The sequence below is a fragment of the Sturnira hondurensis genome, unplaced genomic scaffold, assembly GCF_014824575.4.
Source record: "Sturnira hondurensis isolate 20B ecotype Veracruz unplaced genomic scaffold, ASM1482457v3 Scaffold0012754, whole genome shotgun sequence".
In the NCBI taxonomy this organism is placed as follows: domain Eukaryota; kingdom Metazoa; phylum Chordata; class Mammalia; order Chiroptera; family Phyllostomidae; genus Sturnira; species Sturnira hondurensis.
In genome coordinates, this window is record NW_028085385.1 from 81,659 (window position 1) to 104,153 (window position 22,495).

At 48.7% G+C, this 22,495-nt stretch overlaps 1 gene segment (V, D, J or C); it reads left to right on the plus strand.

Moving 5' to 3' along the window:
• Positions 1 to 6,108: 6,108 nt before the first annotated feature.
• Positions 6,109 to 6,671, plus strand: LOC118997230 (immunoglobulin lambda variable 1-40-like). The segment is given in 2 exon segments: positions 6,109 to 6,187; positions 6,295 to 6,671. Coding segments are annotated over 2 exon segments (420 nt in total).
• Positions 6,672 to 22,495: the final 15,824 nt, after the last annotated feature.

A 22,495-nucleotide genomic window follows, 5' to 3' on the forward strand; every position in this document is an offset into this window, starting at 1 on the left:
TACCTGTTTTCTATAAGAATCATGAAAGTTTCCATTTGCTCAGTATTTGGAAATAAATATATATGTATCTCAAACACATTTGAAACGTCCAATCTGTGAACAAGTTAGTGTTTTTGCACAATCTTCTGTCCACAGAAAAATGTGTATGTGAGTGTTCATAGCTGGTTTATTTACAGTCTCCCCAACCTGACAGCAACCAACATGCCGTGTGTGGGTGTGTGTTACAGCTGTGTGTCCACTCAACTAAGCAGGAAGCAGTGGTGACATTCTCCAACAAGTGGCCTCTTTTTAAAAGGCAATGTGATTCAGATTGTGATTCTAATGATGTCACATTTTGGAGGAGGCAAACCTCTGCAGAGAGTGTGAACATCTGTTGTAAATTTGACTACGTGAAAACAAAGGAGGAACAACGGAATTATTCTATATGACAGTGTAATGGCACCTAAATGGCACTGTGACCCTGTCAAATGCATTGAAAACTGAGAAGCAAAATGACAGACCTTAATGTGTGAACATGACATGCAGTTTAGGAGGTTGAGGATCCTGTGGTGGAAGGTGACAGGAGCCCATCAGTTTGCACTGTGAAGGCAGGAGCCACTGCCCTGGGTGAGGAGGAAATTTATTGACCTAAGTTCCCGTGACAGTGATGGCCCCTGTCACACTAACAGCAAAAAAAAAAAAAAACAAAAAAACAAAAAAACACTGCACATAAATCTGTGCTCCAGGTAACACAGTGGATTCCCAGGGGGTACAGGTAACAGTGTGGGTGTGGCTGTGCTATGCACTGTCGTTACCTAATCACGTGAGTGGGTGGGCACAGGTGGGAGCCAGACTGGTCTTCTTATTAATGGGGATTGACACTCATCACCAGGGGAGGAGCATGACCGATTTGAATCATGACATGTTAGAGCTGCAGAGACCAGTGGGAACTCATGTTCAGAGTCATAAAGACAGAAGATGGCATGTAGGAGTATTTATAAATGTGCATGTTCCTGCATCGCTGTCCTCATGTGTGTTCCATTGCTCTGTCCTTTCACCGAGGAGAAAGTGTCGGCCCTCAGAGTGATGAGTCTGCCTTTTGCCATATTGGTCCTATACCATTCTCAACAGATGTGCGCACACAGTTTTAACCATCACCTAGGAAAGAGTTTGAGTGTTAAAGTCATTTCATTCTGGAACCTCGTGCACATTTGCCATCTTTAATCATATGGAAAAGGATCAGACAAGGTCACGTTGTGCGGCCCCTGAGGACGGATGGTGGTGATCTGGACACAGAGTCTCAGAGTGAACCACGCTCTCAGTGTGGGGCTCCCTCGTTCCAGGTGGAGATACTGACAGACAGTGTGGGTCCCACACCACCACCCACTGGGCATCCACAGGGGCTCCCTTTCTCCACCTCCCAAGCCCTGGACAGAAGGGCTCCATCTTCTCAGGGCTGTGGGGGGAACCACAAGGAATAGAGCTCTGGCCACAAAGTAGTGGTCAACATAAGGAAAAATGTGTGTCCAACACGTGAGTTATGTGGGCGCTCACTTCTCCGGACTTATTCCTGATCTCAGAGAAGTTCGCATACGACATGGGACCTCTGTCCTGACCACGGAACAGCCGAGGAGGACATGGATATACCCACCCTGGGGTGTCTGTGTAGAGCAAAATGTCTGCCCTGAGATGATGACGAAGCTACCTGAGGGCTCACCTGGCCTGGCTCTAAGGCAGGAAGACAGGGGCAGAAGAGTGGGACAGTAGAAGCTTTCTGTGCTCACCATATCATGGGTCTCTGTCTGAACACTAGGGGGCGCTCAGAGTCTGCTTCTGAGAGGTCTGGGAGAGATGAGAGCTGGGACTAATGGGCAATGAAGGTGCCCTCTGCTCAGGGCTCACAGCTGTGTCCTATGCATGCTTTGAGCCCCTAACTCTGCACACCCTTCTGAGGACAGAAAGAGGGGCCTGAATGTGGGACCAGTGAGGGATCAGAAATCTATGGGATCTCATTTGCATGAGTGGGCTCTCCCTCCATCAAAATATGAAGAAGGGAAGGGAGAGGTGTGGGGGAAGCTCTGCTTCAGCTGTGGGGCCATAGAAGGCAGGGCTCTGGAATGGTCTCCACCATGGCCTGGTCCCCTCTCCTGCTCACCCTCCTTCTCATTGGACAGGTGACAAAATATGGGCACAGGGGATGGGACTCTGAGAAATCTCATGCTGTACTTCTTTCTGTCCCTAGACTCATAAGCACAGTCTCTTCTGACTCCCTCCTCCAGGGTCCTGGGCCCAGTCTGTGCTCACTCAGCGGCCCTCCATGTCTGAGGCCCTGGACCAGAGCATCACCATCTCCTGCAGTGGAAGCAGCTCCAACATCTGAGCGGGTAAATATGTGTTCTGGTACCAACAGCTCCCAGAAATGGCCCCCAAACTCCTCATCTATGAAAATAGCAAACGACCTTCTGGGGTCCCTGACAGATTCTCTGGCTCAAAGTCTGGCAGCTCAGCCACCCTGACCATCACTGGTCTCCAGTCTGAAGATAAGTCCAGTTATTACTGCTTCATATGGGACAATGGTCTCAGTGGTCGCATAGTGCTGCAGGGCCATGGGGAAGTGAGATGGGAACCTGCTGTCCCTCTTAAAATGGAAACTGCCCAGGCCAACCCTGCTCCTCTGACAAGCCAGATGCTTCCTGTGTTTGGCTATTCACTGGGGCCTGAGACCCACCTCTGTGAACTTGTCTAGAAGACCTGCCCTCATCCTTTAAATTCTGCCCCCACACCTGTCCTTCTGTGTCCTCTTCCATCGCATCCTCCCCCCGCCCCCGCCCGATTTCTTCCTCTGGCTCTTAAGATCTTAACTCTGTCTCACTTTGGGTTTTCCACAAAAAGGAACAGTTTCTTGTGTACTTTCCATTCTCCTGGCATCTATTTCTAGAGAGGAAACTTAACAAAAATGAGACCAGCATAAAATTTCTTTTAACATTATTCTTATTTACAAAATTAATCTGTTCTTTTCCACTCCCTACCACAGTCAATGTCTTTACTATGACAACACAATTACTGTTTACATCAACAAATGAAGTTTTCACCCAAAGTTTGAGTATTTACAGAAGTAAGCTCTGCATGCATTTATCATTCCTCCATCAGACACACTGAGGCTCTGCACAAGGTCAGTCTCACATCATGAATAAAGTGGGGATCGAATATCCCATTTCAGTACATGCCACCTTTTACTTCCTCCCAAGAACACTGGTTTCCTCAGACCAACGGGACTAACCCACCACACACACATTTGTCTCAGGTTGCTGAAGTGCCACGTGTCAGCCCCTTTCCAAGATAAAAGTCAGCAATCTCTTCTCAGCCACCCCAGGGGGACATTTGGAGCCACATGCCACTGTGGGCCCGGCTGACATCAGGGCAGAGGGAAGGTGCTGTGTGCTCACCCCTGTCCTGGGCTCCCTGGGACCTGAAGACCCCATGGGCAGGGTGTGCCCCTGCAGAAAGAACACTGTCAGATTTCACTCACCCCACAAGACGTGGACTTGTGATTAAACGCAGTTGTTATCAGAGCTAATCTGCACCAATTCCTCCTTCTTGCCTTCATTTTACCAAGGAGAGTGGTCTTCCTCAGTTGCAGGCTCCAGGACCTCGGAGGTCTCAGAGAATGGCCCAAGGAATGGGTTTGCTATGTCACCCAACCTCAGGGGACAGAAAAAAAATGACAGGATGTCATACTTGTCCTCATGCTTGATCTCTGAGGAAACAGCTCCCTGAGGGCACATTGGACATACACCTCTCTGTCTCTTTCTGTCACTCCAGGAAACCATTCTCACACTGTTTGTGTGAAGACTGTGTCTGATCTACAGGTCAGTGCCCATCACACACATGAACACACTCTCACACACACTCAGCTCTCCCCTCTCCCTGCGTGTATATTATCCTGGAATCTGCTGGTCTCAGGTTCTCTGTCCCTCCAGATGTCAGGGCTCAGCTGTGCAGACCTGGGATCCTCAGGGTCAGAATCCTCAGGAGGCAGAATCTCCCTCAGCAGGAATCACCAGAGAGAGGGGTGTCACTGGGTCCTGTTACCAGGTCATCCAGGAAGTGCCCAGGACCCCTGCTCTCCTGGGATGAGTCTGATGCTCAGCATGCTGGGGAGTCTCTGACCTGGTCAGCAGCTCAGCCCTCCCCACCGTCTCTGGGCTGCAGGTAGCGCACCAGGCTGATGGTTGCATTTACTGTGGAACAGAAGCCTCAGAGCTGTTCACAGGGTGCTCACAGTGTGTGGGGACATGAGACATGACCTCTCGGTGCTCTCAGGGCCGGGCTGTCCCTCACTCAGTCACCACCTGGGACAGCTCTAGCCAGGCTCAACACCTTCTTTCTCAACCCTTCTTTCTCAAAAGTGCCTGTGACTTATGGGGTAGTCTTCCTTATGTCCTTGTACGTTTTCATTACTCAGACAAGAGATCATTTTCAGAAACTCGTGGGACCATTTGGCTTTCGGTGGCTGTCATTAGGATGCTCAGTAAACAATTTCCTTTTAAGATTTTTTTTATTTATTTCTAGAGATTGGGGAAGGAAAGGAAAGAAGTATCAATGCATGGTTGCCTCTTGAGCGCCCCCCACCGGGGACCTGGCCTGCAACCCAGGCGTGTGCCCTGACTGGGAATCTAACCAGTGACTCTTTGGTTCTCAATCCCATGCTCAATCCACTGAGCAACACCAGACTGGGCAGTTGGTTTATTGTGAAAATTCTGGACACAAGTGCCAGGGACTGAAGCTGTGCCCACCCCAGAGACAAGCCTGAAACCATCACTGCTCTGTCCCAGAAGCGCTGTCTGTGTGGCTTTGTCTGTTACTGGGAAGGGTCTGAAATTCACAGAGAGAAAGGAAGCCCTTTGAGGGGATTTTCTGGGCACCAGCTCGAGCTTTTTAATCTGCAGGTCCAACCACAATACACAGCTCATAGCCATAAAGTGAAAGCACGGTAGAAACACGTTGTAACACCGTTTCAGCCAAGAACAGAAGGCAGTGCATTCCCCACGCTTCTCCATCATGTCTCACCACAGTAGCTGGAAATATTTATGATGATTATATTTTAACTCAATCTTATTGAGGCAACATTTATGTGTTATTACATACATGCATTTTAATATGGGTAAGTGGTGACTAATTATAAAGTTTTTAAATAAAATCTTATCATAGCAATTAAATTTTTTCCTTGAACTTTCTGCATGTTTGCCCTTTTTACTTATAGAGACATGACACAAACAAAGCCATAGGGGAAGGTCCTGCCCAAGTTTTGACAGTGAGATTGAGAACTGACTCCTAGGAGGGGTTGCTGCTCAGAGTGTGTGGGGACTGAGGGTCTCCTGCAGGTGGAATAATGACAAAGATTCACACAGCACTGCACACTAGGGGTAAGCAGGAGGGTTTTCTCCTCATAACCACCCCATCCCTAGAGAGAAGGGGCCCTTTCTCCTCAGTTCTGCTTGGGACCCACAGCGAAAGAAGCCTCCAACAACCAGGGAGGAAGGAACCCGTGTCTTGCACAGAAGGAGACATGCCTGCTTAGAAGGAGACATGCCTGCCTGGGCCCGGTCACTCCTCTGGACTTGAGCTGCTCTAAGGATTTATGTTAGAGACACCTCGTCTCCCCTGATCACAGACAGCCTAGGGAGGTGAGGAAAGGCTCAGCCTTAGGTCTCTGAGGACATCACTGATGTGCCCTGGAATGATGGGGAGGCCACAAGAGTGAACAGTTAGCCTGCCCTAAGGCAGTTTTCAGTGGACAGAAAGTGGAAGTCTGAAGCTGTGATTGAGAGTTTCTGGTCATCACACACAATGGCGAATCTGGGCCTGGGCACTAGAGGGCGCTCAGGTGCTGTTTCTGAAGGAACTGGGGTGATTCTAGCTGGGACTAGCTAGTTGAGGGATGTGACTGCCCTGAAGCACAGGTGTCAGAAAATCCCACCCCTGCAGTCCTCAGGCCAAGGCAGGTGTTTGGGCTCAGGGAGGAATCAACTAGCTGAGGAGGTGGGGTGGGGTAACATTTGCATAAATGGGTCTGCCTCTCTCTGAGTATGAAGAAAGGGGAGAGAGGGTCTGCTTCAGCCTTGGGGCCACAGAAGGCAGGACTCAGAGATGGTCTCCACCATGGCCTGGTCCCCTCTCCTGCTCACTTTCCTGTCTTACTGCACAGGTGACTGCATTTGGGGACAGGGGATGGGCCCTGGGGAAACTCATGCTGCATTTTCTTCTTTGTGTCTAGACCTGTAATGACCATGTGTGTGTGTTTTTGTGTTGCAGGATCCTGGGCCCAGTCTGTGGTCACTCAGCCGCCCTCAGTGTCTGAGAACCCAGGACAGAGGGTCACCATCTCCTGCACTGGAAGCAGCTCCAACATTGGGGGTAACAGTGTGCAATGGTTCCAACAGCTCCCAGGAAAGGCCCCCACACTCCTCATCTATGGTAATAGCAATCGATACTCAGGGGTCCCTGAACGATTCTCTGGCTCCAAGTCTGGCAGCTCAGCCACCCTGACCATCACTGGGCTCCAGGCTGAGGACGAGGCTGACTATTACTGTGCAGCATGGGATGATAGTCTCAGTGGTCGCACAGTGCTGCAGGCCTGTGGGGAAGTGAGACAAGAACCCCTGTGTCCTCTGTGAGCTGGGTGAACACTGCAGCCACTCTCTGCTTAGGCTCAGTCTGTGCCCTGTGACTTCTGTTCATTCTCTGGCTGCTGTCCTGGCCCAGGTTTCCCCAGGGACACTCCCTGGGATGGAAATATGCTCTGTGCTTTCTGTCCTTTCTGTCCTCAGAGTCACTCACAACAGTGCTTTCCCAGACTAAGCATACTAAATGAAACTGGAAGTCTATTTTCCCACAATGTGAAGACAGTTAACTTCCAGAGCGGTTTGTATTCAGTTTTTATTGTGATGTTCAAAGAAATAAAACTTTGTGTTGGGCCCCTGAACCTACCATGGGGCCTGAGCACTGTGTGCTGTGTGTGAAGGATGAGTCAGCCTGTTCACATCTCATATATAATGTCCTTCATTATACATGAAGATGTTGTGTGGAGAGGTAGCAGATGAGGGGGGGGGCCCTTGTGTTCAAAGGGAGTGAAAGGGGGCCAACATCCAGCTGTGAAATGAATGGTTCTGGTGACATCGTGGACAGCACAGGAGGAGGACAGAGATGCTGTGAACGCCCCTGTCTGAACGCAGCTGAATGTGCAGACTACAAACATTTGCAACACAAGAAATGATAATATTTGTATCCATGTATAGTGACAGATGTCAACTAGGCTCACTCTCGTGGAAATTTTTTGCAATATATATCCACATAGGACAATAATGTTGTACCCTTAAAACTAATGTAATATGGTATGTCAATTATACCTCAATAACAATATATAATAAATGATAAAAATAAATTCAAATCTTCTTTCCACAGAAAAACATGTATGTGAATGTTCACAGCTGCTTTGTTAACAGTCTCCCCAACCTGACAGCAACCAACAGGCCATGTGTGGGTGTGTGTTACAGCTGTGTGTCGACTCACCCACGCTGGGAGCAGCGGTGACATTCGCCAACAAGTGGCCTGTTTTTAAGAGGCAATGTGATTCAGATTATGATTCTAATGATGCCACATTTTGAAAGAGGCAAAACTCTAGGGAGAGTGTGAACATCTGTTGTAAATTTGACTACGTGAAAAAAAGCAGGAACAACAAAATTATTCTATATGACCATGTCATGGCACCTAAATGGCACTACGACCTGTCAAATGCATTATAAACTGACAAGCACAATGACAGACCTTAACGTGTGCACATGACATGCAATGTAGGAGGGTCCCATGGTGGGAAGCAGAAGTGACAGGAGCCCATCAGTTGGCACTGTGAAGGCATGAGCCACTGCCCTGGGATGGGGAGGAAAGTTACTGACTAAAGTACCTGTGACAGTGAGGGCGCCTGTCACACCACCAGCAAAGGAAACTGCACATGAAACTGTGCTCCAGGTGAGAAAGTCGATTCCCAAGGGATACAGGTAATAGTACAGGTGAGGTGTGCTGTGCGCTGTCGTTACATAATCAGGTGAGTAGGTGGGCACAGGTGGGAGCCAGACTGCTGATTCAGGAATGGAAGTCGGTATTTATCACCAGGGGGAGGAGGTGTGATGCCCCCAGCACTGACGTGTCAGAGTTGCGGATACAAAAAACATGAATTCATGTTTGGCTCATGGGCACATCCAACCGCAAATGGAAATATTTACAAATGTGCATGTTCCTGCACTAGTTTACTCTAAATATTTTATTGTCTTGTCCATTGACTGGAATTGCATATGATGGTGCCCAGTGTGATGAGCCTGCCTTTTCCCAGATATTGGCTTCTAAAACATTCTAAACAAATAGTGATGGTTTCTTTGGAGAAATGACATTAGAGAGAGAGAGAGAGAGAGGAAAGGGGTGGAAGAGAGACAGAGAGCAAGAGAAGGAGAGAGACACTGAGAGAGAGACACACACACAGCTGTGGATGCTGTTATTCCACTTGTTGACGCATTCATTGGTTGCTTCTTATATGTGCCCTGAACAAAGGTCGAACCCACAACCTTGCCTCATCCAGACATGTTCTAACCAACTGAGCTACCTGTCCAGGGTCTGATTTATGTTCTAACTGCAAACTTGTACCTTTGAATTTCCTCACTCATTTCTGTAACACCCTACCTCAGCCTCTGGCAACCACTGATCTGTTCTCTGTATCTTTCGTTTATCAGGGTTTTTTTCCTGATTACACACGTAAGTGAGATAATGGTATCTGTCTTGCTGTGTTTGCCTTATTTATGTGGCATAATGTCCCCAAGTTTTATTCATGTTGTGTCAAATGACAAGATTCCATTTCTTGCAAAGGCTCGCTTATACATTGATTTAACATTATATATAATGGATGACATGATCTTTAGCCATTCACCCATGAAGCGATACTTAGGTGATTTCCACATGTTGGCTATTGTATAATAATGCTGTCCTGGACCTGGGGTTGCACATGTCTTTTAGAGATGTTTTAGTTTTCCTCAGATAAACACCCACTAGTGGAATTCAGGATCATACAGTCGTTCTACATTTGGGAATGAAGCCCCAAAAATGATGTGTCACCTGCTGAGCTGCAGAGACCAGTAGGGTTAGGGCTTCAGGCCAAGGCGAGGAGTGTGTGCTGGGACCAACAGGGGGCGCTGTGGGACAGTCCTGTGCTCCCTACTCAGCTGCTCAGTTAGGACCCTTTATTCCAAGGAGCCTGGGCTGGGGGAGGGACTGGAACTCACTGTTATTCTGGTGATGGGTCCTCTCTGGCCTGGCAGATCCTGTGAGAAAAGACCTTTGTGTTCTCTCAGCAGGTGCTTCCTCCTCAGGCTTTTTCTTTCTTTAATGATATTTCTCCATTAACATTTATTCACCCCCAATGACCCCTCCTCCCACAATCACCCTGCCATTGTCCATGTCCAGGAGTCCTGTTTCCTTTTTGCTCAGTCCCTCCACCCTCTGACCCTCCCCCCTTAGCTGTCACCTTGGTCTCTAACGAAGGGTCTGTCTCTATTTCCCTTGTGAGTTCAGTTTGTTGCTTGGATTCCACATGTGAGTGAAATCATATGGTATTTGTGTTTCTCTGACTGGCTTATTTCACACAGTGTAATATTCTCCAGGTCCATTCCATTTTATTACAAAAGGCAAAATTTTCTTCTTTTTAATTGCCAAATGGTATTCCATTGCGTAAATGTCCCTTAGTTGTTTTATCTACTCTTCTCCTGATGGAAACCTAGGCTGTCTCCATGTCTTGGTGAGTGTAAGTACTGGGGCAATGAACACAGGGGCGCTTATGTTCTTGAAATTAAGGTTTGAGGTTTATGCAGATATACTCTGTAAGGCCATTGTACCCTGAATATATCTGAACTTCTCTTGTCCTTGTGATTTTTCAAGGGGTGAAGCCAACCTTCATCTTCCTCTGTCTGGGGTGTGAGCTGAGCTGCAGCACCAGGGCTCAGAGAGGGGCTGGGCAGCCCCTGGATGAACGCACATTTGCATGAACGCCCCTCCCCTGGCAGAGGGTGGGGAGAAAAGGAGGCCTGGGCAGCCCAGCCCCACTGTGGGCTCAGGGGCTGTGTGCACCATGGTCCGGACTCCTCTCCTCCTCATGTTCCTCTCTCACTGCACAGGTAGGGACAACCCTTGAAGAGTCCACCAAATGACATCTGTCTTGTGTTGTTCAAAGTAACTTTTTGCTGGCCCATGCCCCAACCCTGCTGAGAGTCTGCGTTTCTGCAGGTTCCCTCACCCAGCCTGTGCTGACTCAGCCACCCTCCTTCTCTGCATCTCTGGAAGCAACAGCCAGACTCACCTGCATCCTCAGCAGTGGCTTCAGTGTTGGCGGCTATGATATATTCTGGTTCCAGCAGAACTCAGGGAGCCCTCCCCAATATCTTATGAACTACCACACAGACTCGAGTAAACATCAAGGCTCCGGGTTCCCCAGCTGCTTCTCTGGATATGAAGACAACTTGGCCAATGCAGGGCTCCTGCTCATCTCTGGGCTGCAGCCTGAGGACGAGGCCGACGATCACTGTGGTGTATGGCACAGCAGCAGTAGTACTTACACGGTGCTCCAGAGTCGTGGGGAAGTGAGACTAAAACCTCCCTTTGCTCTTTCTGGCTGTGGCTGTCTCTCCTGAGGTCCCTGGGATGAAGTATAACGTAGAGTGACATTTGTTGTCATGTCTTCAGTGGGCAACTCTTTTCCTAGGACCCACAGATGTGCACTTTTTCTCTTATTGTCTATGGGTAAAAGTTTTGTTATCCAGTGTTACTATATTTTCAGCCTGCTCACAAACTAAGCGTTTTGCGAAGATCACATAAGGTGTATCCTACAAAAGTTACAGTAGTCTCTTCTCTGCTCTGTGTAGACCAAAATTCCAGGGACCCCAAACCAGTGAGACCCAGAACTGCTCATAAAATCACCCAACATCGTGAACATTGTACTTGCATTCCTCAGACAGGTCATAGGACCTGGAGGGATTGTGATGAGGGGATGCTGTGGGGCTGTCCTAAGGGGAGAGGGGTTTGAATTCATACTGGGATATACCCTTGGATGCTCCAGAGATGCAATAAAAATGAATTTTTATCTGAAGGACTTATAATTCTCTTCTTAATTACCACTGAAACCAAAACTATGCCATCTGTGTATTTACAGGTGTCTATCTGCTTATTATCAGCCCCAGAGCTGTGCTATGAGGGGAAGTGTAAGGAGTGGAAAAAAGCACCTGCATGGGAGATGCTTGTGTGGGTGGGATTGGGCCTGAGGGTGGGAGGGGAGATGGGCCAATGAAGCCTAATCAATAGACTGGTCTTCAGTTTGGAACTGGCAGAATAAGTAGGAGCGGTGTGGTTGTATGGGTGGGACACAGAATGTTCTAATAACAAGTAAGAATGCAAAGGAAAAGATATTGATCATTGAAATAAATGAGGGAAGTTGCGGTGGGCCAGGCATTCGGTTAGTGAAGCAGGAAGGGCACCAGGAAAGTGGGGGCTGACATGCTCACTCTCCATCTGCAATGAGAACAAAATGAGCTGGACAGAAGGTCAGCCTCCCCTGCCCTGGAGATGGCTGCAGTGTTGGGATCCCTGGTGCGGGCTCGTATCCACAGATCCACTCATATTCCACTTATGTACAGAATGTTAGCACAATTACGTCCTTAATGCCTTAATCTACTGAATTCCTGGGGTTATGCGCATGTGTGTGTACACATACTTAGTTTTTGATCCAGTCACAGTCCACTGTCACTGAGTCCACAAGTGCATATTGTATTCCTGTGACAGCCTGACACCTCCTCTGAATAAGTCACAGGGCCCATCAGCTCACTGTATTGCATGACAGTTACTCGTCCGTGACTGTGGGGACCTGGCTGTGTCCTCTGAGGGAAATGCTGTGTCCATCTTCTGTGGATGTTGTGAGGGGGGTGACTTTAGACCTTAGTTTAAAATCTACAACAAGAATGCAGATCTCACTTCTGAATGATTCTGGTCTCTTCCTGCACATGTCCCCTGTGATTTGTTACAAGTGGACCCAGGCCCCATCTCAGGTGATCATGGGACAATTGAAGAAGTTTATGGTACTGGGACGACATGGGGGAAGAAACTTATGAGGAAACAGAGAGGAGCCAGTCACCCTGAAATAGCAGGAGGGCTGGGGTCTTCATACCCTTGGCCTGTCCATTCTCTGAGTGGAGGACACATTCAGTTGGGGACTCAGGCACCTATATGGTCCCACCAACACAATTATCCTCCTGTAGCGGGAGCAGGAGGAAGACCTCCTGCAGAGGTCACCTCTCTAGAGGAAGGATTGAGGGGTGGGGGATGAGAAGTCCCTGCCCAGTGTGGGTGGGTGGGGGGCCAGGCAGCACCTCACTCTCTCTCTGCTAAGATCCTCCCAGTCTGATCCATGAAAAGTCCTGATTCCAGGGTAAATACTTCCTTTGTTGTGTTAAAAAAAAGACTTGAACGGGAAAGAGAATCTATTCATGCTAACACTGATCTGACTCAGTAGAGGAAATGCTGTGATTGGTATATTTTGAGAACAGTCCCAACATCCATCTGATGAGCAGTCATAAGCCTGCTCATTTCAAATGAGTAAAAAAAACTCAGAATTTAAATAAAGTCATGAAAACAAACCAAAGGGAAATTAAAGAACTGAAAAAACACAATAGTTGAAATTAAAAAAGAAAACTTTAATTCCACTTTATCTTCTTCCTGAAATAATACAATCAGTAAGAGAACAGAGGTAGGAAGAAATTTGTTTATAACATAAAAAGATGTCAGGCCACCGAACACAAAACCCTGACAAGAAACACGGGACACAGGTACACAGAACTCCACAAACTAAGGTCAAAAGGCGACCTCTGAAATGCATAAGCATGCTCCACTTTCTGCTGGTAAGTGTGAAGCCTTCAAAAGCCATTATTGTTGCCCATCACTTAGTCACATCAGACCTATCAAGTCCCTGCATCGGGTGACTTGATATGTTTGCTGAACAGTCCTCCTGTGCACTTGCTTCTGCATGTGCTCTTGGCAAGTTCTCTGAGCAGCCCTTATGAGCCTTCAAATCAGACAAGTGGCTCCCTCATCTTTGACATTGGACATCAAGGTCACTGTACATTTACTTTTGCAATATCATCATGGGGGGTGAAACCAAATTAATTTGTCACTTAGGCACAAGTTTGCATCTCCCACAGTTGTGGATTCCTGGGAGTGAGATTCACGTAACCAGTACAGTGTATTAGGGTCACAGTATCTGGGAACCAGGCTCTGGATGTGTGAGTAGAGTCAGTGACCTGCTGACCTGCAGAAACCAGCTCCGCTCTCAAGGTTTTGGTCCAGGGAGACATGTGTGCCTTTTGACCATCAGGGGGTGCTGTGCAGCTGCCCTGTTGAGCCTATTCAGTTGCTCAGGAAGGACCATTCACTAACAGGAGCCTGAGCCTGGGGGTTGGGCTCTGTGCTCACAGATGGGGACTTAGTAGGTTTGACCCCTTTGGTTTTACATGGTCCCCAAGCTGGGAACTTGTGTTCTCTCAGCAAGTGCTTCCCCTGCAGGGCTCACTCAAGGGGTAAAGCAAACCCTTCACCCCCTCAGTATGAAGTGTGATTTGAGCTCCAGCACCAGGGCTCAGGGAGGGGCTGGGCAGCCCCTGGATGGACACACATTTGCATGAACAGCCCCTCCCCTGGCAGAGGGTGGGGAGAAAAGGAGGCCTGGGCAGCTCAGTCCCACTGTGGGCTCAGGGGCTGTGTGCACCATGGCCTGGACTCCTCTCCTCCTCGTGCTCCTCTCTCACTGCACAGGTATGGATGGATGTTGGACACCTGGGAATCCCCCAATATTACTCCCTCTTGCTCAGAATCTTGATAAACTTTACCCTGGTATCTGCCCCATCACCCATTGAGTGTCTGTTTCTGTAGGGTCCCTGTCCCAGCCTGTGCTGACTCAGCCACCCTCCCTCTCTGCATCTCCTGGAGCCTCAGGAAGACTCACCTGCACCCTCAGCAGGGACATCAGTGTTGGCAGCTATAGGATATCCTGGTACCAGCAGAAGCCAGGGAGCTCTCCCCGGTATCTGCTGAACTATTACTCAGACTCAGATAAGGGCCAGGGCTCCGGGGTCCCCAGCCGATTCTCTGGATCCAAAGACACCTCCGCCAATGCAGGACTCCTGCTCATCTCTGGGCTGCAGCCCGAGGACGAGGCCGACTATTACTGTGCGATCTGGCACAGTGGTGCTTCTCACAGTGACTCACACAGATGGGGAAGTGGGACAAAAACCTCAGCCTAACAGAGTTTTCCTTCAAGACACTTGACCATTTCAAAATACTTTCTGTGTACATAAACTATACTTGGGGGACCTTCTGGTTTATCATGGGTCTACTCCCAGTTTTCCATCCCATGTCTAGAGTCTCAGGGACATGGAGGCCAAACTGAACACACAGTGGCCACAGTGACACTGTAGAGCTGCCTGGTGTTCACTGTGGGAACTGGGGCCTGAGGAGCTGGCCTCGGCCTCTTGAAATGAGACAATGGAGCCTTTTCTCTGTTCAGTCTTTCTTATGATCCGGGGACATCCCGGCAAGTGACAGGCTCCATAGAACAGACACTGCTGGGCCAGGGCTCTGAGCAGGGACCCACCTGTCCCTTTTAGTCCCATCTGCTCAGAGCTCCCAGGGCACACAGTGTCCCAAGGACGAGGCACTAAGCTGTGAGATGCTGTGTGAGGACAGAGGATGCAGCTGGCCTGGACCCCTTGTTGGGGGCCTGGGCCTTCAGTTGTGACATCAGGCAGAGGAGGGTTTGGGAAAGGAAAATTCTAGGCCTGGGCCAAACCCTTCTTTATGGGACTTGAGTCAGTGGGGGGATGACCCATAATTGCTGTAAAAATGCTGAGCCCGCCTAAGGGAAAGTGATGACCTGGGGTCATGGATAAATGCCCCTATGGCTGACACCACTCAAGAGTATGGGGACTCCTGTGAGAGGGATCCCTGAGCAGGTTCCTTGAGCCCACTGGCACTGACTGGTCTCCCCTCTCCTCTCACACCACTGGAGCTTTCTCAGATCCAGGGTGTGGGGTGGGATATGGGATATCAGGTGGAAGAACTTCCCAGAATTTGCATTTTTCACTTACTCTTTGAAGTGCTGGGTGAGCCCAGACGTGAGACTTCCTTTTCCTGCACAAGAAACAACAGACGCTCTGGGGGTCATCATGGAAATGGTGCCCAGGGGTCCCAGACTGAGTCCCTACCTTGTGAGCTAGGACAGAGGTGATCAATCCTCAGGGGTTTGGCCCTCTTCTCTGCCTTCTGGTGTGTGCACACGGCCTCCTGGACCAGCTTTGGGCACCAGTCTGATGAGGAAGCTGATGATCACTCTCACGTAGCCCAGGACAACGCCCTGCCACCAAAGGGCTGCAGGTCCACAGAGAAGTGAGGTGAATCCTGCTGTCCACTCTGCATCCTGTCTCATCAGGGCTGTACCCCTGACTCTGTCCTACACCAGCCAGGGTTTTGGCTCCTGCTGTCAGGAGAACTGTGAAACCAGGGGCCCCAGGTTCTCACCTTTGTCTGTCCTTGGTGCTCAATGAATGTCTTCCTCCTTACTGGTACCCCATGCGAACAGAATCACTTTGTGCCCAAATACACAGAACCCCTTTAAGCTGCCAGGACAGTGACCAGGAAAGCAAAAGTCCAGCCTGTGTGACCTGGGCGACTTCGGGGCCTCCCACCAGCCTCTGGCATGTCCCCTGTTCCTGGATCAGGATGTTCTGCTCTTCTCTGACCTCGGACACTTTGAGGAAGCTGCGTGTCTCTTTTGCTCCCCAGATTCCACTCTGGAGGGGCTTCCGATCTCTAGCTACATGGGGATCCCTCCATGAAGACAGGTTTTCAGACCCATCCTCGTTCACTTTCCCTGTTTTTACCTTAGACGTTTAAAGCCTTCTCCTCTCAACTTATTTTTGAGGTAATGTTGGCTCAATATCAATTTTTTGGATCTACACCCTATAAAGTGAATGCTGATTCAGTGCAGGGAGTTCTTAGCAAATAAACTGGATAAGACCCAAGGAACACTGGGTAACAGGTGAGACGGTTTCTTAAACCAGGGATAAGGGAAGATGTTCTTAAAATCAGTGACAGCTCCATTTATACAAACATTTTATGTCATTTCTCATACTGAAGAAATTACTAGGTAGACTACAATATATAAATAAAAATCAGAGTATCAAAATAAACTCAGTGTGGTCAGGATAACATTCAAGGGCACAGAAGCACCCACACCTGTAACCAGGAACACAGGACACCTTCCCCCAGGTAGTGTTAGGTCAAGGGACAGACAGACATGAAAAGCCAAGACACATGCGAGGGGGACTCTGGAAGCTAACCTGAGACATGGCAACCACACCAACCAAACGCATCCTCCTGTAAAGGGACCAGGGTGGCATTCTCACCAGGTATGGACCACCTGTATTCTCTGGTGAACTTTAACCCTTATATGTGTATCAAGGTGGTTATGTCTCTGGGAAGAACCCAGGAAAAGTCAAATATCCCAAAATACCTGGGAACGCAGCATGTCACTTAGCTGTCTGCAGGTCATTAGTGACCTATAGAAATTAGCAGCTCAACACCAACATCACAGAGAGGACCTGCACGTTCTACTGCCCTGGTACTGACATCTGAAAAACCATCTGCAAAAGGCAGAAAGCCTTTCCAGGTCAGCTGAGCAGTAGGAAATGTGCTGGAGGGTCAGGTTCTGCGACCAGCAGAGGGCGCCGGTGGACTGGTCCTGGGAGGTCAGGGTCCTGGGCCAGGCAGGCTAGGAGAATACTTATCTCTGGCTCCTGCACACTTGGGCAGCCACTGTGCCCACTGAGGTGTGACCGGACTGCACCTGGGACCCCAGGAGCCACATGAGCACTGAGCTCTGACCACACACTAGCCTCATGTTTCACCCACCTGCCCTGATGTGCTCATTGCCCAGGCCTGTTTCACAGGCAAGGACAGAGGGACCATCACAAAAATAAACCAATAAATTTTCTTGTAAAACCTTGACCTTCAGTGCTGCCTGGACACAGGATGGGAGAGAGCGTGGCAGGGACTGAGTCAGTCCAAAGCCCCGGGAAGTCTCCACCACAGCCTGGACTCCTTTCTGTAACGCTTCTGTCATTGAATCAAGCCTTTACTTTAGGGGACAGGGAACTATTATGAGGTGAAGGGGACATTTGCTACTAGTATCTGGGCACAGGTCATTGTCATGCATTCTTTCTGTCACCTTCTAACCCTTCTAACTTTCTAACCCTTCTTTTAGGGCCCTTGGGCAGATGCTTCTGGCTTTGCCATCCACACTGTCTACAACTTGGTTTAAAAATAATCATATAACAATATAGGGGCAGGTAGCATCAACATATTTTCTCATCTTTCTATTCAAAATACACCAGCCTAACAGGAAATGTCATTTATGATCACAGCTGACACCTGAAAAAGGGATTCAGCACATAAGCAAGAAGAATCCGTCATATCAACAAAACTCCCTTTGTCTCCCTGGTCAGAGTGGGACTGAGACCAGGGTATGTGTGCTCTCTCTGGGGGATGTTGGACCTAGATCTTGGGGGAGAGCAGCTGTGAAGAGGCCACGTTCTTTCAGAGAGAAGAGCTCCCCCAGGACCCACAGGGGGAGCTGCTCTGTCTCCCTCTTGCATGTGAGGGGGACCTAGGGCAGCCCGGTGTGTCTCCCACCCAGTCTAACCCCCTCCTCACTCCATAGGAATCTCTGTGCTCCTAATTCCCCATCGATGTGCTCCATGGACACACTAACTGACCCGTGGTGTCTGGAAAATGCCTGAAGACATCTATATGGACGACAAATTTCAGGGGTCCTTACTGCTAATATGGCTTCCAATTGACTCATGATGAAATGTGTTATGATTTCATTAGCATTTTTTTCTGTTATATCAGTTGTTTTCTTCTCATTTTAGTTCTTATTTTTCAATATATTCTGATGACTTAGGAAAACTGATATTGTTTGTGTTTTCAGCTTTGTCATTTTTTCTTTCACTTTTGTCTTAATACTCCTCATGTCAATATTTCATAGATAGAATAGTACTTATTTTTCTACACTATCAGACCTGTAGTTGTATAATAGTAAAATATTTCAGGATGAATATTTAATGTTAACAAATTTGGACTCTCATAAAATATAAAGAGAAAGAAAAAGCATCATACACATTTAATTAAACTCAAAACTTAGTAACAATCCCAAAGTGAATACAAAGCCATATTTTCATTTCAAGTGTGCTAAACACCAGTTGTGTAATTCCTCTTTTCTGAGTAGATGAGACAGTTTAACTATGTTTTTACCTTCACCCAAGGACATTGTTCACGACCTTGATAAAGAGGAGGGAAGAGAGAGGAACGTCCATGGAAAGAAAAACATCGATCGGTTGCCTCCCATTGGCACCTGGACGGGGAATGGAACCCGCAGCCTTTCCAGCACAGGACGATGTTCCAACCAGCTGAGTCACACCAGCCAGGACCTGACACCTGAGACACTTCACCTTCCTGCTCATTTTTCTTCCATCACAAACCCCCGCATCCACTCTGCCCATTCCTTCTGCTCCACAGCAGAAGATGGAGACAGTGAGTCTTAAAATGTTCTATGATGTTTACCCCAACTTGTTCCAACAGTCTTGGGTGTTTATATTTCTGTTTATGAGACAAGTGTCTTCTTATTTTATTAGCACTGATGTTGCCAGATGTCTCATAATTTCATGGAGACACTCTGACTTTTGCCCCTCAAAACCCACAGTTACACTGAAAAGACCCCCTAGAGTCATGGCTTCCCAGGACACAGGGGCTTTCCCCTCCCCAGGCTTGTGGTACAGCCCTGTGAGTGCACAGCCCAAGGCCTGGTGCCCTGCTGCTACTGGAGACAGGTCACAAGATGTTGTCAGAGGTAGAAACTCCTTCTACACCCCAGACATGGGCTGTGATGGTCCTGGGACTCACTCAGGAGAAAGGAGTAACTGATAAGCCTTTTCAAGGACAAGAGAAAGAGTTCTCACTGAGGAAAGTAGAAATTGTTCTCTCTGAGGAAGGAAGATGTCCCCAAGTTCAGGGTCAGATTTGAAATGAATCAGATCACTGGGGACAAAAGGTAAACACACAGATCTCATCATTCAGCCTTAGCCACTACAGGTAAGACTCTCGGGAATAAGGTCACTAGAGTCATGAGGAAGCTGAGTGGGAGGAAGACATCAGCTGCCCATCACACAGGGCGTCTCAGTCACCATGCAGTCATTGGTCTGTGTGAGGTGCCAGCATCTGACTTTTTCAAGACCACCCCCAGGGGACGTCAGAGTGACACTTGGGAAGGACAAGAGAGGGGAGGCTGATTTGCATGAAGCACACTACCTCCTAATGGAATCAAAGGCAAGAAAAGGCCCCAAGCACATCTCCTTTCACCCCAGGAGCCTGAGGAAGCCGTGTCCTGTGAGTGACCCACCTTGGCCTGGACTGTGCTCCTGCTCGGGCTCCTCTCTTGCAGCTCAGGTCAGAGGAAGGGACCTTGCACTCTGGCATGGGGAGAAAATGCAAGCACCATCTCAGAGTGACCCTTCTTTCCCTTAACAATAACTGTCTCTCTGCTGTTGGTTTTAGGTGTGGATTCCCAGGCTGTGTTGAACCTGGAACGGTCACTGTCTGTGTCTCCAGGAGGGATGATCACATTCACCTGTGGCCTTAGTTCTGGGCATCTTTCTAGGTTTAATAACCCCAGCTGGTTTCAGCAGACCCCAGGCAAGGTTCCCCACATGCCCATCTATGGTGCCAGCAGCCCAACCTCTGGGGTCCCTGATTGCTTCTCTGAATCCCTCTCTGGGAACAGAGCCCTCATCGCCATCACCAGGGTCCAGCTTGAGGACGAGGCCAACTGTTACTGTGCAGTGTATGTGGATAGTAATATTGATGTTTACACAGTACTTGAACCCATGGGGAAGTGCACCCAAAATCTCTTCACAGTTCAGAAGGGCTGAACCAGTAGAGGCAGAATAAAGGAGAGAGGGTGGAAATGGTTTGTCTACACATTATGGGAATGGGCTCCAGGGCCCTGGTTTCTATCCAGTGCCTCATCTCCATGTGCCTCCTTCCGTCTCCCAGGGTGAGTCCTTCTCCCCGTGTGACTCTGTTAAGGCTGGGTTTTTTCTCTCCCCTTCTTTCTAGGGTGATGCTGGGGAGGACCTGGACCCAAAATATATTAACCATCAGTGAGTCTCAGATCCCTCTACTCCCTGGAAGACTCTTTTGTTTAACAGGCAGTAACAGGTTTTCTCTTATTGATTTGACCCTCAGACCTCATACATATATCATTTCCCACCAAGTGGATGCCTTACCTTTGGGCTGGGTGTCAATGTGATTCCCTGATACAGGGTGCAGCCAAGGAGGGGGCCCAGAAAAGATTTGGAATGGTGTCCAGAACGCAAAGTGTACAGGAATATTGGAGGAAATATTAAGATATCCTCACTCCCCCCCCCCCAAGGTGTCAGTTGGGGGAAGGGATGAATGGAGCAGGGCCATTGAGAGCTGTTTTGCATAGCAACAGTTTTGCAGCTAACCTCTGGAATGGTCATTTAACATATCTATAACCTTTAACTGGTTTTATAGATATGTTAAATAGCTGTGGCCAAGTTTTGGGCTAGGGAGAGTGAGTTGCAGAGAGCCAGGCTAGAATTGGGAGCTGCTTCTCGGGAGAGGCATGTGGCTTTAACAGAGTGAGGACCCCCCCCCCCCTTGGCCAGGTGAGGGGGAGAGCCACGCTGTTTTGGAAAGATGTAGACCCCTGTAGCCATTAGGAGGGAGAGCCATGCAGTTTCAGCAGAGTGCAGACCCCCTTTTGGCCAGGTGAAAGGGAAGACTATGCAGCTTTGCCAGAATGGAGATCCCTGCGGCCAGGTGAAGAAGAAAGACGCGGCTTTGGTAGAAGAGGCCCACACGGCTTTGGCGTGCTCCCTTTGGCTGAGTAGCCTGGAAAGCAGGAGAGACATTGACTAGAACTTGGTACAAAGAACTCTTGCCAGTGGAAGGTGCCGCATGACTTTGGATTAATTGGAGATCCTGCCTGGACAGGCAGGCGACACAGCTCACGTGCCAGCGACCTGAAAACGGACGTGTGCTCTTTTCCTGATTTACGGTACCCGGAGTTGGGACAGTGGGAGAAGGGAGCGCTGTGTGTGTGTGTGTAGGTGTATATCCTTAAAGACTTTAATATTTTAAGGAAGGCATTAGGCCTAAATAGCATTAAATAAACATTTTGTTTCCTTTTCACAAATCTCTGGCATTGAGAGATGTGTTTCCAATTGGCGGCGGACAGAAGAACCCTATAGATATTAGAGTATCGTCCTTGGGAGGGGCCCCTGTTTTCTGCAGCAGTTTTTGGCATCCCTCGGTGGGCCAAGTATTGCCCCCCCCTCGGACCCTTTGTTCGGTAACATCCCCAGACTAGACCCACAGAGACAGAGACTTGAGTCTAGAATGTGCAAAAATTGCCATTCTAACAAGCCACAGACATATCACTGCATGACTTCCCTTCAGCTTCTAGCATTGGGCCATGAGGGGGGAATCATGTGATATCATGATTTACTCTATTTGTCTCATTTCCCTAAATATCTAATTAGGAAAGTCACAGGTTGAATCATTACAAAATAAATATAAGAAATAAAAGCGATGTGTGCACTATTAAGAATATATATAAGGCAGTTTTCTGTGTGCTTGCTTTCTGTAATGTTTATTGAACAGTTGGATTCCTGGATTGGCTGTGAACACAGAAAAATGTGCAGCCTTTCTGTGCACTGACCTCTCCCACAAACTACTTCTTTACTCGGCTGCTTCCCTCTGTGCTAATGTGTCTGCCCACCCTGTGTTTCTACCTCTGAGCCAGGCCTCAGGAAGGTTTCTTGGAATTCTGTGCTAAACAATAGGATTGAGGCTTTCACACCCAATCACAGCATCTCTATTCTGACCAGTCAGTTCAGTGCCTTTTGGGCCTAGAAAACTGCAAGGATTTGGCACCCTCATTTGAATAAAGATGGACCAATCAGGGACTAGGGATCAGAGTCTCCTGGACCAGGGATCAGAGGCTCCTGTTCAGATAGATGAGCTGGACTCTCTCTGGCTGAGAGAGTGCATTTGCCACTGAAGAATGCAGACTGTGTGCATGGCTGAGCTGAAACACCAAAGTGGTCTCCCCAGAGCAGAGTGAAGCAGATCAGGGCAGAGTGGAGTAACCAGGGAGACACAAAGCAGGGAACATAGAGGAACTGGGCAGAGCTAACTAGCCAGAGTGGCCTGGTCCAGACCACCTCATAGCAGAGCCCTCTGCACCCCAGTGTTTCCACAGCTCTGCTGCATCACAGTTGGGCAGTTCCACAGG